This window comes from Pholcus phalangioides, unplaced genomic scaffold, assembly GCF_987345545.1.
Source record: "Pholcus phalangioides strain wild (caught in Gottingen) unplaced genomic scaffold, Ppha-v1.0 ptg000013l_1, whole genome shotgun sequence".
NCBI lineage: Eukaryota > Metazoa > Arthropoda > Arachnida > Araneae > Pholcidae > Pholcus > Pholcus phalangioides.
The window spans coordinates 37,781,766-37,798,405 of NW_028301606.1; the positions used below are offsets into that span (position 1 = coordinate 37,781,766).

Here is a 16,640-nt window from a genome sequence, read left to right on the forward strand (position 1 = left end):
CAACCCTTCTCATTAATGGCAGTAAATTGCAATACAGCGATATGGCCAGAATTGGTGAAGTAGTCAATTCGATAAATATTAGACTGTTCACATTAAAAAATTATATTCTAAGAACAAAAAAAATGTTGAACGTTTTAATGCTGAACGTTTTCTACTTTAAAATATATTAACAGTTTCAGCACTATTTGAATTTAGGAAATATATCAGGTTTAGGAAGTATATTTTTGTTTATCCGCGGAATGTTCTAGACATTGATTTTTCGGAAACAAATCATCAAAGCCACCAGTTTACAACCCCTGTATTGATATATATTTTGTGTGAGATGTACATGAAATATTAAAAACATCATACATATTAAAATACTTATGAGGGAAGGAATACTATAGTAAATTATTTTTTGTCTTGCTTATTTATTTATGACTGATGCAAATTGTTGATGTAAGGAGAATGTGAAGTTTTAAATAAATTATAATTGTCACTTTATATTCATATTTTCTCATGCTTTTGGTATCTAATTGATTGAGTTCATGATATGTAATCTTGTAAAATATGATATTCATTTACTCACAACACACATGTATTTACCAAATCATAAGCATTCAAATAAGTTTCACGTTCAGTTGTTGATTGGTTATAATTTTTGACGTGATATGGGGTCAATTTCATTTCTGAATAATAATGTGGAATTTTATAATTGATAACACTTGAGATAACATTAAAATGTCAGAGAAAGTAATTTTAATAAATTGAAAATCGAAATTTGATTTTGCACTTTATATACAAGCAAAACTAGTTGCATCGCAAAGAATACAAGGCAAACATGCAATTTTTGACATCAAATGCTGTTGGCTTTTCTTTTTTTTCCTTCAGAAAAGACGCTTTTGCACGTCTTCCTCGTTGAGTTGTGATTATTGCACCATCATGTTCTAGTTTCATTTGTTTGCACGTACGGTTGAATTTTGTCCTTTTTATCGGAATTATATTTTTCGCCCTTTCTGCTCATTATAATCCACAGAAGGAAAGAAAATATACTCCCTGCAATTCCACAACCGAGTGATATGTACACCAATACTCGCGGCTGTGCCTCCATGAAGCGGCCAACTACAAGAGGGACTACCATTTCTCCCAAAGATGCAGCCACCACGAAAACGGACGATATCCTGTTGTTGAGATCGATATATCTTTCCAGCCAGGAGATCGTCGACGGAAAGAATGAAGCCAATCCGAGGGCTAACAAGAATGTAGCCACCCATAACGCTTCCTCATGAGTGCTGCCGAAAGTAATAAGTATGGCACAGCTTATCAATATCGCTGCCAGGTCACCAACTATCAGCGTTACTGCCGAGAATTTCGTGGCTAACGGTATGCCTATCCCTCGGCCGAACGAAAACGTTCCCCAATACAAGGAAGTTAGATAGGAGCCAGTTACTTTGGAAAGCTTCAAATCACCTTTCACTGCGTACGTAGTCAACATCTGTCCATATCCAATTTCTATGCCACAGTAAACTCCTAAACTGAGCGTGGCGATGCTTATGACGAGTAACCTGAAGACCAAACTACGTTCATTCGCGATTTGGCTTTCGGTCCGTTCTTTCTTGCTTTTTTTATCGGGAAAGATGATGCTGAGGATGATGTAACAGACACTGTTCAGAAGAGCATAAGCTCCTATTATCGAGTATGGATAAGTGATGAGGGGTGGTGAAGAAATCGGACATACATTTTGTCCTGTACCATTCGAAAACATGAGCGAATCCGGTGATAGATGGAATTCGTCAGTCACGTTATATAAAACGTCCAAGGTTGTTGAGTTGCTGTCTTCTGATGTGCAAGTTTTTTCCAAGAACGGAGCAGCCACCAGGGGTGCCACGAAAGCGCCGACTCCAAACGCGAAGTGCAGAGCTTGAAGATATGGCGCACTTTCTTTGCCCCATAGATCCAGACAAACAACATTGCCACCTATGAGATTAAATTCACATTCATTAAAGAAAAAAACTACACAGGCCAAGCGAATTAAGGTTTCAGAACATCTTAGTGTGTACCGAGATTTTTTTTTTATCTTTCGCATAAAAAAATTTGTTGAATTTAACTTTCTCCTTGTATTGTAAAGTATTAAAAAAGTATTTTCTTTAAAAAATTTCATGTAAGCTGGATCGTAATCAGAATTTTTTTTTTCGGAGTAGAGGGACCTCCAGATCCCCCTACGTCCTAGCTTGTATGAATATGAATGGTTGTGGGAGACAGCTATTCGGTTGTTCTTCAGAATAGTTTGTCTTTTTGCGGTAATGTTCATAAGTATTACATTGGGGGGGGTTCTAACCCTCCCCCCCCCCCTTGCGTACGCCAATAGATGTCAATGGAAAAAAAAACCCAATGTAATACTTATGAACATTACCGCAAAAAGAAGGGGGGGGGGGGGTTCTAACCCTCCCCCCCCCCCGAAGCCGAGATTATAGCAGGCCCGTCATTTAGGGGGTCAGGGGAGCTGTTGCCCCCCCCCCCGGCTTTTGAAAACACGCTAAAAATGGTATATATATATATATATATATATATATATATATATATATATATGTACATGTTGAGTACATGTATTGTTGTACTCAATATATGTTGTAACATATATTGAGTACATGTTGTTTGCCCTCCCCCCCCCCCCCCAGAAAAAGTTTGCCCCTTGGAAAAAGTTGAAATGACGTCCCTGGATTATAGTGTTATTTTGCAGGAAAAAACGTAAACCCCCACCCTTGAGAAGAAAAAAAAATTGAAACCCCCCAGAAAATTCTGCGTACGCTTATGTTGACATCAATAAGGTATTGAGTATGATTGTTATCGAAAATAGAAATTTTTTGCTGGGGGGAGGGGCTTTATGGTGCAGAAAACTTGATCATGTGTATAGTATAAGATAGTATATAGATATCAGTCGTTTTCTCACATTTTACAAGAATGGCGGCCCTCCCAGCTATTGGCCTCGATTTCAATGTTCATTAACGTTATAAGTTTTTCCCTTTCCGAAAAACAAATACAAGAATATACAAATACAATATAAAGTCCTGCGGAGACATGGCGACTTTTCTTTCCGAGTTCACCTCAGCAAAAATATCCGGGAAATAATTGTTTCCTTGATATCTCGGGCTGAGAAAAAGCCATCTGTAAACTGTCCCACCCCGGGGCCATTTCCTGAAGTTAAAAGAGGTTACTAATGCCTCTAATTCAGCGCCTCACGCCACAGTGCGTGAAATAAGGAAGGCAGGGTCATGTCTCCAGTGGTATAGATGGTAGCATGCTTGCCCGGTATGCAAGAGGGCCTGATGGGTTCGTGTCCCGGAGGAGACATGGTGACTTTTCTTTCCGAGTTTACCTCAGCAAAAATATCCAGAAAATAACTGTTTCTTTAAATACAATATATTCATTCAATATACAATACATAAAATAAATACAAGATGTCCCACAAATTCGTAAATTGTTAAAAAAATTTGCAAAAAAAAAAAAAAAAAAAGTGAAGAAATTGGTGTGTTTGAATGCGGTTTGCAAAAAAAGTTATTCTCGGCAGAAGGGGGATTTCTTCGGAACAGAAAACAAATTTGTTGAAGTTTTTGTCAATAGAGCGCACCGTACAAAAAGGAAATCACTTCAAAACCTTTCATCACTCTTCTAGTCCGAAGCGTTCGTAAAGCTTTAGTCAATGATTCGCGGATGAAGTAAAACAGCTTGTACAGCAGTGCTTTATCAAACATCACAATGAAAACCTTATGTAAGCACAGTAGCAGGAAAATGAGCTGTTCATCGAACATCCTGCATTTCATAGGACTCTGCTGATTTGCATATTTTCAAGAATTTGCTTTCATGGCGCACCCTTTGTCAACCAAAATATGTACCAAATGTTTTTTCTGCACCAAAAAAAGAATCTCTTTTGGGAGAATAACTTTTTCGCAAACCGCATTCGAATATACTAATTTCTTCTATTTCTGTGAAGTTTAAACTGTATACGAATTTATTGGACACTGTACGTTTGTACAAAGAAATAAGTAGAGAGTAAATTTGTATAGAAAAGGCAAATAATATTGGATTAGTCATATTCTTCTTACATGTGTCAACAGTTCCTGCAAATAATCCTCCAAGAGCCCACATAGCGGCAAGAGTTACGAGGCTTCTACACCAGGGGGTGGCGATAGCACTCGCTGCCATAAAAAAGTGGCAAAATATCAGAAGCACTTGCCTTTTCGTGAACAAATCGAACAAGACACCACCTAAAAAAAATTGATAAAATATAGTGTTTTTTTTCAAGAAAAATATCATGCGTTATCCATTTTATGATAGCCAACATGAAAATGCTTTACAAACCTTGTATATGGATTTTATTTTATTTTTTTTTGGCTGAGGGAAATAATAAATACAAATTTAATTTAACATTTAATAAATGGCCACAACAGGCAAAATCTCCAACGAGGTGTCAGAAAAAAAGATGCCATAAAACATGGATGAAAAATAAATCAAAATACAGCAACCCAATACAAAAGCATATATCACGGGAAAAAATCCAGTAATTAATAATATATAATACACTGTCCACAAAAATATTTATGGTTGTCTCTCCTAAGTATGGATAGCTTCTTGATTTATCCCACTATGTTATCGTGCTTCTTTTCAAAAGTGTCAGTTGTGTTAGAATTCACGACCCCATTAGTAAGCTATTCCATTTATTCACAACTATATTAGAGAAAAACTCCCTGTGACAACCACAACCTGAAATGTCCCTTACTAAATGATACTGGTGTTCCCTTGTGGAAGAGCAGTTGATTGACGGTGAATTAATAACTCATCCGTATGCATTAATTCTATCCATTCTGTTGAAAAAAATTGTAAACACTACAAAATTTTTTCAAAAATTCTGTCCCGCAACAGCCAATAGGGCGTCCTAATAGTTTTCCATCAAATTTTAGTTTTTCGCCGGCGTGGACTTAGGCGTTTTGCGGCTCTCTACAATATCTGTATGTGTTTATTCAGCAGTTAAGAAAATGAAATGTATTTTAATTCCGTTCTGCGGTCCAGTACGACTGCACCCTTCGCATAACTGAAGGGTGCAGCTACGCTGTTTGCTATGCACCCTATACAGGGTATGTCTGTATAAAAAGTTCATTTTTTTAATTTTAATAACTATACAACCCCTTGTAACATGAATGATAATCTGAAATTCCTGACTTTACACATTTATAATCCGCAAGAATGATTTTAATACCTTTCACCGTTTTCTTGATATCATCCCATTTTGAAAACCGTCTGTAGATTGCGGGACACTCTGTACAAAATATTGTATAAATGGTCACATTACTCCGAAACGGAAACTAAGAGAAGATTTTTATTATTATTTTCGTATTCTCGGTCGTGATTCAGCACTCAAAAATCATACAAAAAACTATATTTCATTCCTGCAAAAATGTCATTGTCGAACAGCAGCGTAATCGGCATTCATTGTCCGCCACAAAGCAGATGTCAAAAGAAATAATTTATTTCATTAATTTTTTTTTCTCTTTCAATTATTGCAAATTTAATTTGAACTAATGCCCTTGTTCCTATCACCTCAAATATATCAAATGAAATGAAAGTTATACAGGGTGTTGTCTTGAAGTGGCAACAAACTCAGAGGGGTGATATTAGGCATCAAGAGGAACTAAAGTTGCCATAGAACATGGTATCGCAAACCACGTTTAGTCTGTGAAAATCACAAAAATTACGAAGGGTGTGACGTCGAGTGGAACAAAAAAGCCAATAATAAGTAAAAAAACAATTTATTTGACAGCATGTGTGGCAGGGGCGTAGCCAGAAATTTCGTTCGGGGGGGGGGGGACCACTTTCATTTCGGGGGGGGGACCAAAGTGACAGAACAATGGATGTGGCCATCTTTTTCCCTTTTTTCGGTCATTTTCTCACATTTCGGGGGGGGGGCAGACCCCCAAGTCCCTCCCCCTCGCTACGCCCTTGATGTGTGGTTACAACACAGCCTGTGGTGTACAAAATAAAGTACAAAAAAAGTTAAACAAATACGGTACAAAAACAATTTACTTGACAGCATGATCACAATACAGCCTGTGCAGCACAGTTCAATGTCAGAAAGTAGACGAAGAGATTACAGGAGATTTCGTACTCATTATTGTACTTTATTTTGTAACCACAGGCTGTGTTGTACTCATACTGTCAAATAAATGTTTTTTTCTACTTATTATTGTCACATTCGACGTCACACCCTTCATAAGTATTTTTACGATTTTTACCAACTAAACGGAGTTTGCGATATCATGTTCCATGGCAATTTTTTTTTTTCTCTTGATGCCTAATATCACAACCTCTGAGTTTGTCGCTACTTCAAGGCAACACTCTATATACACCAAATTGAATTGAATGAAACATATATACGCGTATAAGTAATGGTGAATATTCGGTACCTATAGCCGATCCGATAGCGAAAGATGCAGATCGAGCTAAATAGATGTACGTGATGCGGCTCGTGTCAACCTGTACAATCCTCTGCAAATCCAATAATGTCGGTCCGGGAATGGCGGTGAATAGACCCTGCAATGGAATCCACGCAAATATATGAGAAAAAAACTTTAATTACATAATATGAATTATGTATTAATGAATTCTCTCGGGTTTTTTCTCGAAAAATTAACATAATAAGGTGTTTCTAAAAGAGTGCTCGAAAGGGTTTAAAAACTCTCTGTGCTCGATTCTCTAATAAAATACACACACATGAATAAAAATGGGCGAAAAGAGAAAGCCAGTCACCCTTCACCACCTTAGAGTGATAATTGAGAGAAACATAAAAATTTTCTTTTTATATCCTCTTCACCTTTGAACCAAACTGATTATAATTTTTATTTTTTTTTATTGATTTGTGTTTATTGTATCTCAAAAAACCCATTAGAAAGAAAATTTCATTTTTTTCATACATTTCATGTATGGGGACCAGCTACACGCTGCCGTTGCTGGATTTGTGACTGCAATATATTATCCCCTGTGGTGGTGGTCATATGGAACACATACGTCTGTAATAACCGATTTGGAGGCATTCTGTTCGTTATTTGCGTACCTTTTCTTTGACTTTTGTACGTCAACGCCACCTATCGACTGTTTTTTGTTATTGTTTTTCCCGTCAAAAAAATTCCCGAGACCTAACGATGCTAACCTTGCAAACAGTTTTTGTTTCGTTGTTTTTCCGGTTTTTATAATTTTTTTAAGTTTCTACGGACTTTTTGACCACACTGTGTGTGGTCATATATCCGTGCAACATTTGAACAACAAAAAAAACAACATTTGCAACAACAAAAAAAAAGAAAAAGATTCATGTGTGGCCCGTGACACATTTTCAGATTACCTGAGTAGCTCTTGGCACATTTCGAGATTAATTGAGTGACTCGCGGCACACTTCCAGATGACTCAAGTGGCCCGCGACACGTTTCCAAACCAATGAAGTGTCCCGCGCTCCACAAAAAATTGAGTACCCTTGGCATAGAGCAAGGGTTCTTGATCAGGGGTCCTTGGAGAGGTTTCAAGGGTTCCGTGAACTTGAATGAGAAAACAATTAAAAATTTTTTCCAGTGAATATTATTTCGTAAAGGGATTCGTGGCCTTCATCTAACTGACGCAAGGGGGGAATCGGCCGAGGAACGCAAAAAGTTAAGAACCCCTGGCTTGAAGAAAACATTGCTCTCTATCATACTGAAAGAAATTCGTCAACATATGGGCAATAAAAATTCTTGATTTTCTTTTATACTTTTACGTGCTAAAATAACCAAGCCTTAAAAGCAAAATATTGTCGTAAAAAGTGGCAATTATCGGTATCTCGACGAATTTCCATTGCAGTGTGTTCGGCTGAATTCATTTCGGTAAAACTGAACGTGGTACATATTTACAGAAAATAAATAATAATTTTTTCCATACCATCGCGAAGAACGACGAGTATAGGGCAGCGGTCTTGATTATCTTGACATAACGGACTGACATCTTCATGTCGTTCAAGATGATGATGACCCTTTAACGTCCTAAGGAGGAAAAAAATTGATTAATTGAAGAAATTAGAAACAAAAGCATGGCTAATGAGTACCCTATTACTGTATACGAATAGTTCGTGAGATTTAATGTCATGAGGGTTTTGATTTCCCCCTCCCTCTGCAACATCACGTTTTATTTAATACACTGGTGAAATAAATTAAGAGAATTTGCATATTTTATCGAATTTCATGAAAAGAACTGAACTGAATGTAAAACCACTGCTTCTAGACAAAAATGCCAATTTTGTGCGTTAAATACGTAAGCGTACACGTGTGTGTAGGCGGAGCCAGTAGAGAAACAGGCTTTATAAGCGCGCGTAAGTTAAGACACATTTCGTTCGCTAGCACATCTCGGCAAATTTCTTGGTGTTATTTTGCAGCAATCGGTTAATTTCAAATTGTAACAGTAAAAATGAGTAACCACCAACGTTTAGATGATGGAATGAGGTGGCGAATTGTGGGGAGGCTAGAAGCAGGCTAATCTCAAGTCCAGATTTGTAGAGAGTTCAATTTAACGCCCAACGTCGTGTGTAACTTATGGAAACAGTTCCAGGATACCGGATCCATCGAGAGAAAGCCTGGGCAAGGTCGTCCAAGTGCCACGACGGCCAGAGAAGATCGACATTTGTCGATTATAGCGAGGCGTAACAGGAGTGCTACAGCTTCTCAGCTCTCTCGTGACTTGTATGCAGCCACAGGAACCCGTGTATCAAGGGTGACTGTTTCCAAAAGACTTCATGAGAGACGGTTGTTTGTAAGAAGACCTGCTGTTTGCGTCACTTCTACGGACAATAGAATCCGTTTATCATGGTGCAGAGAGCATAGAGATTGCAGTATGGATCAATGGGCGACCGTTCTCTTCACTGATGAGTCCCGGTTCAGCCTAAGCACCGATCCTCGCCGTACGTTCATATGGAGAGAACCAGGGACCCGCTACCTACACTCCAATGTCCGCGAAATCGACCATTATGACGGAGGAGGTTTAATGGTCTGGGGTCTGGGCAGGCATCATGTTGGATGGCCGCACACCTCTCCATGTCTTTAAAAGAGGCACTGTGACTGGTGTGAGGTATAGGGATGAGATCTTGGAGCCCTATGTTCGTCTTTTCAGGGGTGCAATTGGCGCTGAGTTCATTTTAATTATTTCAAGTATGAAATCACACTGCGAGACCTGTATATCTGTAAGAGGGGACCATACCCCCTATTAACCCATTTTTTTGTTTATTCTGCAACCGCTGTTTCATACCTTCCGACTCATTCACGAGTGTTACGCACGATCATACGTGTTTATTACAATTATTGAATGGTTATTTGTTTTGTATTGTATCAATGTATGTACATATCAAATTTCATTAAAATCGGTGCAGTAGTTCTAGAGATAATCGACCAAGTCTGCAAATTCTCTTAATTTCTTACACCAGTGTCTCATGAAATTAAAAAGTTTTACATATGGAAAGTTGCAGGCTCCACTATTTGAATATAATGCAGATTCTCAGATAATCTGATACGAAGATAAAAATGAATTGCTCAAGTCCCGATATCAAATGAAATATTAAGATGATTGAAATTCTCGCTCAACGTCACAATACAAATTATTACGAGCCGTTATTATCCAATGATGTAACTTTTGTTTATGGGCTTATGAACGTGAAAACAAGAGATTAGAAGAGAAGAGAAAAGAGGGAGGGAGAGAGAGAGATAATAACGTCTGAGTTTTTATATATAGTTCTCCCCCCCCCCCCCTTCCTGCAGGTCGTGAGAAAGAACATGATGTTGTCATGTTTCAAGGTTTACGAATACGTAACAAGGTTACCGAAAGTTTGAAACCAGATACGTTTTCATTATGATACTTTTATCAGTTCGTTTTTGTCGTACTAAGGTAATTTTATATGCGCTTAGTGGAGCTAAATAGATTGTGGTGCATAGTTTGGAGTGAATTTTTCTCAACGGAAGAAATACAGTCGAACAGGAGCGGCTTAGGTGAGGATGGAAGAGGGGGGCAGTGCAAGGGCGTAGCGAGGGGGGGGGGGACTTGGGGGTCTGGTCCCCCCCCCCGAAATGTGAGAAAATAATGACCAAAAAAAGGGAAAAAGATGGCCAAATCCATTGTTCTGTCACTTTGGTCCCCCCCCCCCAAAATGAAAGTGGTCCCCCCCCGAACGAAATTTCTGGCTACGCCCCTGGGGCAGTGCACCCGGTTGGCAGGACAGGTTGTAAGAGGTAGCAGCACAGATTGTAGTTGAGCTCCAAAATTTCTAAAATTTTCTAACTGTGAAAATTAAAATGTAAGAAAGAATAGAAATGAAAGAATTAAAATGTAAGAAAGATAGAAAATTTCTATCTTTGCAAAAATATATTTTTTGCGCCTTCTGCCTACTTCCTCCCTCATAGTTTATCCCAACAATTCGTAACAAAAAAAAATTCTTTTACTTTTTTTTTTTACTCTTTCATTTCGGATTTGAAGCACCTCTTTGATGCGTCACTGATTTGAGGGTCACCCCGTGCGGCCGCATGGATCACAGGTCCCAAGAACACCGCTGTACCCTATCACAAAGGGCAAATATGCATTTTGATGCCCTCACTTGGTATTTTTACAGAATAAGTGTAAGTGATGAGGCTCACCGATAAGTGCTGTTTTGAAGATGAAGTTATCTGGCATTATTAAGAACGGTAAAATAATTCTGGACGAAAAATCAAATAGTCTTTAAAAACGGAGTAGATGGTCTCTCACGAATATTTGGTAAAAAATGATGGAGGACTTTGTTCTAAAAAAATAGGTTTATCTCAAGGTCTCTTAAGCTGCAACCCTGTCTGCCTCCTGCCAGGGTCTTTGAATTCATTCAAATCGTCATTCTATGTATTATATTCATATTTTGAAGACTGAAGAACCATGAAAAAATGGTGCCTTTCTTAGTTACTTTTGTCCACAACCAACTAACGGGTGAAAATAAAATTTTATTTGTCAAAATATGCTTATTTTGAAAATCTATAAATATTTTCCTATATAAAAAATAATTTTGCCTCAACCCGTTGCTCGCGAGCACCACGGTGCTCCCTGAACCACCCAGAGCACTCGATGCTCGTGTCTGATTTCGTGCTCGCGAGTACTTTATCAACAATTCTAATTAAACAACTTCCTAATTTCATCATCCTAATTTCATGCATTCATATGTCAAACTTGCTTTAAGGCTTCTCTTCTTTTGATGATGATGAGTACAGGCAGTGCTCGCAACTAGAAAAAGGTTGAAGACCTCTGCAATAAAGGATATGTATACATATTATATTGAAAAACATCATTGAACTAGAACCCCTTCTACCACCTATCAAATGAAAAACACATGGCTATGATTTTTCGATTGGAATTAGTGACCGGCTTTTGATTAACAATGCCGAATGAAAAAAGCCATATAATATAATATTAGTAAATATTTTTTGAGCAATAATATAGACTAAATTATTGAATTTGCTGCAAAATTTTAGCAGTTAATGTTTGTGTGCAGTAGAATAACGTTAGTAACATTCACAAAGTATGACACTTTGGAAAGCGGTAAACTGAAAACAATTTCATTCCCGCTTTATATGCTTCTTGACTACAATCACAGGAAGCCACGAAAGGCCACATTTCGTGAGTGTTACTAACGGTATTTTACTATACCCACACATCGACTGTTAAAGTTTTGCTACAAACTTGATAATTCAATTTATATTATGGCTCAAAAAATATTTGCCAATATAATAGTGTATTGTCTTTTCTCATTAATCAAAAACCCGTCAACAACTCTAATCGAAGAATCATAACAGTTGTGTTTTTCATTTGACAGGTGGCAGAAGGGGTTCCAGTTCAACGATGTTTCGCTATATAATTCATTCGGCACTGTGTAGTTATTTTGTAAAGGGCATATTTTGGCAGTTAAATATTAGATCACTCACCCTGCCTTCCTTATTTTACTACTTCGTGTCCCCAATGGTGTAGATGGTAGCATTTCCCAGTTTGCAAATAGGGTATGGGTTCTAGTCCGAGTTCACCTCAGCATGAGCGGAAATACGGGGGGGGGGGGGCATCGCCCCCCAAACGTCAAAGGTGGAGTGGACTGATCTAATGTACACTGCTGGCCACCGTAAATGCAACACCCTGAAGGAAGCATGCAAATAATATGAAATTTACAACATGCATTAGCGGAGGTGAGATATGCAAATGATTAGAATTTCAGCGCAGACGCACATCACGCGCGCCTGTGGCGTCACTTCAAAGCGCTATTTAAGGCTTGGAGATTTCGACGATTTGAACTACGGCAATTGTGTTTTTCTTGTGGTTTTTTTCAAAAAAACGATCAATTATGCCTCGTAGAAAACAGCGATCATCTTTTGATCAAGTATCCGAGTTCGACAGAGGAAGGATAGTGGCCTACCGAGATTGTGGATTATCTTTCAGGGAAATCGGTAGTCGTGTTGGACGAAACCAAACAACTGTAATGCGGATATGTGATCGTTGGATGCAGGAGGGTACGACGGACCGACGTGTTCGATCGCATCCACCTCAGTGCACCACTTCGCGTGATGACAGGCGTATTGTGCGTATGGCAGTGACGGATCGCTCAGCCACATCACGAACCATAGCACAGCACATTCAGTCTGTACCGCATCATCCAGTGTCTGCGCGTACCATTCGACGCCGTTTACAGCAGAGTGGTCTGTCCGCAAGACGTCCATTGCTTCGTCTACCCTTGACGCAGAACCACAGACGTCTCCGCCGCCAATGGTGCGACGAAAGAAGGATGTGGACGGCACAATGGAATGAAAATGTCTTTACTGACGAGTCACGCTTCTGTCTGCAACACCACGATGGTCGGATTCGAGTCTGGAGACACCGTGGAGAGAGGATGCTGAACAGCTGCGTTATGCACCGCCACACTGGTCCTGCACCGGGTATTATGGTATGGGGCGGTATTGGATATCACTCTCGCACTCCTCTAGTACGCATTGCCGGTACTTTAAAAAGCCAGCGCTACATCTCCGAGGTGTTGGAGCCAGTTGTCCTCCCTTACCTTCAGGGCTTGCCCACAGCCATATTTCAACAGGATAATGCGCGACCACACGTGGCACGCATTGTCCAAAGGTTCTTCGTCAATCGCCAGATCGAATTGCTTCCCTGGCCAGCTCGCTCTCCGGATCTTTCGCCGATAGAAAACATGTGGTCCATGGTTGCTCAACGATTGACCCACATTACATCCCCAGCTGCCACACCAGATCAACTTTGGCAACGCGTGGAAGCTGCTTGGTCTGCTGTACCACAAGAACACATCCAAAGTCTCTTTGAATCAATGCCGAGGCGTGTGGCAGCGGTGATCTCCAACAATGGCGGCTACTCTCTCTCTCTGGGTACTGATTTTGGCAGGAACCACACTTCACAGAAATCTATAAATTTAATCATTTGATGCTTGGTCAACATGTTATCTACAAAATAAATATTGTTGCGATATCTCTTGTCTTTCTTGGTGTTGCAATTTGGGTGGCCAGCAGTGTATATATGAATTGACATCATCATCATCGTGCCCCCCCCCCCCAGACTTCCAGGTCTATCTCCGCCTATGCACCTCAGCTTAATATCCAGAAAATATCTGTTTCCTTGTTATCAAATAATATCTTTGGCACGGGAAAAAAATGGCTAAAAAAGTTGCTAAAATGTATGTCACGGGAAAAAATACAAAGGTTTGTAAATATGTGAGATGAATATTTATAATTATATTCATTATAACACAATTTATAAATGATGCAAATAACCTTTATTCCTGATTCTAGTGACGATTGGGAATTAGAGCTAGCTTTGTTGAAAAGAAAACGGGACATTTTTTTACCAAAGATAGGTGGTAAGGGCAAAATACGGAAATGCTGCGTAAAATAGTCATGTCAATGAGGAAGTCGAAACGTCAAACATCATGCAGTAAATCTTTTTTTTTCAACGTTAGGTATAAATAGAACTAGTACAGATGAACATTCCCTGAATATGATCAGCATCTCTAATCTTGTGAATTTCTTGGGGAAAACCATAGACCAGTGATTCCCAACGTGGGCGTTAACGCCCCCTAGGGGTGATGGAATGTTCCAGTGGGGGACGATAGAAGCTACGGATATAACATAGCCTATGGATTGGATTGCGTTGGGGCGATGTGGGAGAAAAAAATTTCTGAAGAAGGGGGCGATGGGACAAAAAAGGTTGGGAAGCTATGGCATAGACTAAAGATATATATGTATATTATTACTAGAATTATTATTATTACTCTAATAAAATAAAATGGGAAATAGTGGGGAAAACGTCCTTGAAACGGAAACAAAACTGCCGAAAAATTTGTCGTTACATTCAAGGTGGTTCCTTTTCACCGACGTTATAAGCAAGATTATTTTCTCATTAATCTTATGGCAGGGGTTCCCAAACTTTTTAAATCACCGAGCACTTTTTTAGGCGAAAATTTCATCGCGGAGCAGTACCGTTAACGCCGGAAGTCACACTGGACCTGTGTGCAACTAAGATTCAGCTTCAATGAAATGCTTCAATGAAATTCTTCAATGAAAATCATGACCATACGTCCCGATTTCAACAAAAATATCCCGTTTTTGGAAGGAAAAAGTAATTTTTTTTTTAATATTTCTTTTTTTAGTTAAATTAGTCGTCTCTTGAAGTTCCACTTTTTTTTGCGCCAATTTTAATTTCATCCTAGTTATTCTACCAACAAGTAGAATGATAAGATATAATTCTACCCGCTCTTCTCCGGGAGTTGCTTCATATCTGAGGGTTTCCACAACTTTTTGTGGAAGGAAGTTGGCAGAGGTTCGGGGATGGTCCGGAAACCAAGGGTAAGATCATTTTGTACTTAGTGCTTCCAAGTGGAATGGGCCAGAAAAAAAAAATTGTTTCTCTCACACACACCATTGTCCGTTCCCGATCTACCTGGAGCGGGTCAAAAAGAAGAGCCACGGCAAATGGCTATGAGGGACAGCCTACTTCATTATTTCTCCCTTAGTCACTGGTGACCCACAGATGCGCATGGGATAGAGAGCGACGGAGCAACTTAACATGTCTGTTCTTGAACTTTAAACCCGCGTGGGCATTTTTAAACTTTTGCGTCCGCAGCCTCAAAGTCGTATTTTTCTGCGGGGCCCCATGTAATTGTTATACACCGTCCTCTGTTCTGTACTACTTTGTTTTTCCTTTTCCATGTGACGGACAATCGGCAACTAGGAGCAAATAGCATGTAATGACTAGTCCCATTTCCAACTATACTAGGCTGCTGCGCGGCTGAAAATATGGAGCCCCCACGAAACTGATTAAATATAGCATTAAAATCATACAAGTTCATTGTGATTCGATGATGGCATGATCTTAACGCATGGGCTCAACCAGCACCTCCTAGAGATAGAAGGCCTCCGCACGGGTTGCCAAGTTCATCTGTAACTACAAGACTACCTAGCAAGTTTGCCACATTTCGAACCACAGCATCATATTTCGTTTCTTTTTATTTTGGCGTAGAATCTTCCAGGTGGGTTCACAAATACTGCATGGTGATTGGATATGGGGCATAGAAATCACCAACTCTGAGCCAGATCATTTCTTTTCCGCACAACGATGATACTGGCACGAGCAGGGGATTTTCTTCCCTGAATATTCTGAGGGAAAATGGACTACTTGCTAATGCCACGAGCAGAGTGCGGAGGCTTTCTATCTGTAGGAGGTGCTGACTCAACCTCTGGAAAATTTTTGCCCAATTTTTTGTTCAATTCAAAAAACAAAGCCTCTCCGATGTTTTCGCCAATATCCTCTATCGTATTAAAAATATTTTCTTTCGTTGATTCAAAAAGAAGAGAGCTTCCAGCTTTGACCTAGTATAAATGGGAATTTTTGAAATACTTGGGAAAATGGTTTATTTACTTTCCAATCACCTCGCGCAGCACCAAGAAATCTCTGGCGGAGCACAGTTTTGGAACCCCGGCTCTATGGGAATCAGTTCGAACATATCAATTATTAACGTTATAGCCGAGGTGCCGTTACAGCCGAGTCTGACTGATGCGCATCAGAGCTAAAGTAAAAAATTCAAAAGTATGAAATAGCCTAGGAGTGTTTCACTGATACTTTTATCGGATACAAAAGTTTTTGAACAATCACTTACTGGTTTGGAAGCACGACACCTGAAGCCGAAGAAAACTGACACGTATTAAGGTGTCTCTCTGAAAATCATATGCTCTCTTCCTAATTGTGCTCGATTTAGCGGAAGAATACAACAGCTTTTTAACACAGACGCCATCTCCCAAGATCAAGTCACAGAGTGACACGTTGAAAAGTTTTCTTCTTTGATTTAGTACTCTGCAAGTGTCTACATTATCTGGTCTAGAATAATTTTCGAGATAAATTCTTGACTATGGAAAATCTTGAACAGTATGACTTTAGATTCAAACGTAAATCCATAAATTTCTACTTGAATGAGCTGATAAGAACGACGAATGCGATTTCCATGTGCGAGTGGAGAAGGAAAAACCTCGTAATCAGCCGCGAAAAAGAAATAACAAAAAACAAAAGCTTGTTTAAGACAAATAAGTAACAAA

At 39.2% G+C, this 16,640-nt stretch overlaps 1 protein-coding gene across 2 annotated transcripts; it reads right to left on the reverse strand.

Moving 5' to 3' along the window:
• Positions 1–717: 717 nt before the first annotated feature.
• LOC149079073 (sodium-dependent glucose transporter 1A-like) lies at positions 718–16,573 on the reverse strand. 2 transcript variants are annotated; one of them, XM_089240534.1, is made up of 5 exons: positions 16,208–16,573; positions 7,936–8,036; positions 6,438–6,564; positions 4,083–4,244; positions 718–1,956 (listed from the first exon to the last, which is right to left on the reverse strand). In XM_089240534.1, exons 2-5 carry the CDS (start codon positions 8,002–8,004, stop codon positions 920–922), a joined length of 1,395 nt encoding a protein of 464 aa, XP_089096660.1. In that variant the 5' UTR covers positions 8,005–8,036; positions 16,208–16,573; the 3' UTR covers positions 718–919. The 2 variants fall into 2 exon arrangements, with proteins under 2 accessions (XP_089096660.1, XP_089096661.1); XM_089240535.1 differs by lacking the exon at positions 16,208–16,573 and adding an exon at positions 9,493–9,618 and having other exon boundaries at positions 725–1,956.
• Positions 16,574–16,640: the final 67 nt, after the last annotated feature.

Coding starts and splice junctions, on each gene's coding strand:
- LOC149079073 (XM_089240534.1), bottom strand. CDS start 8,004: ATGAAGATGTCAGTCCGTTATGTCAAGATAATCAAGACCGCTGCCCTA. Junction 4,245..6,437: donor CGCTATCGGATCGGCTATAG/GTACCGAATATT, acceptor AATTTTTTTTAG/GTGGTGTCTTGTTCGATTTG. Junction 1,957..4,082: donor TGCAGGAACTGTTGACACAT/GTAAGAAGAATA, acceptor TTAATCTCATAG/GTGGCAATGTTGTTTGTCTG.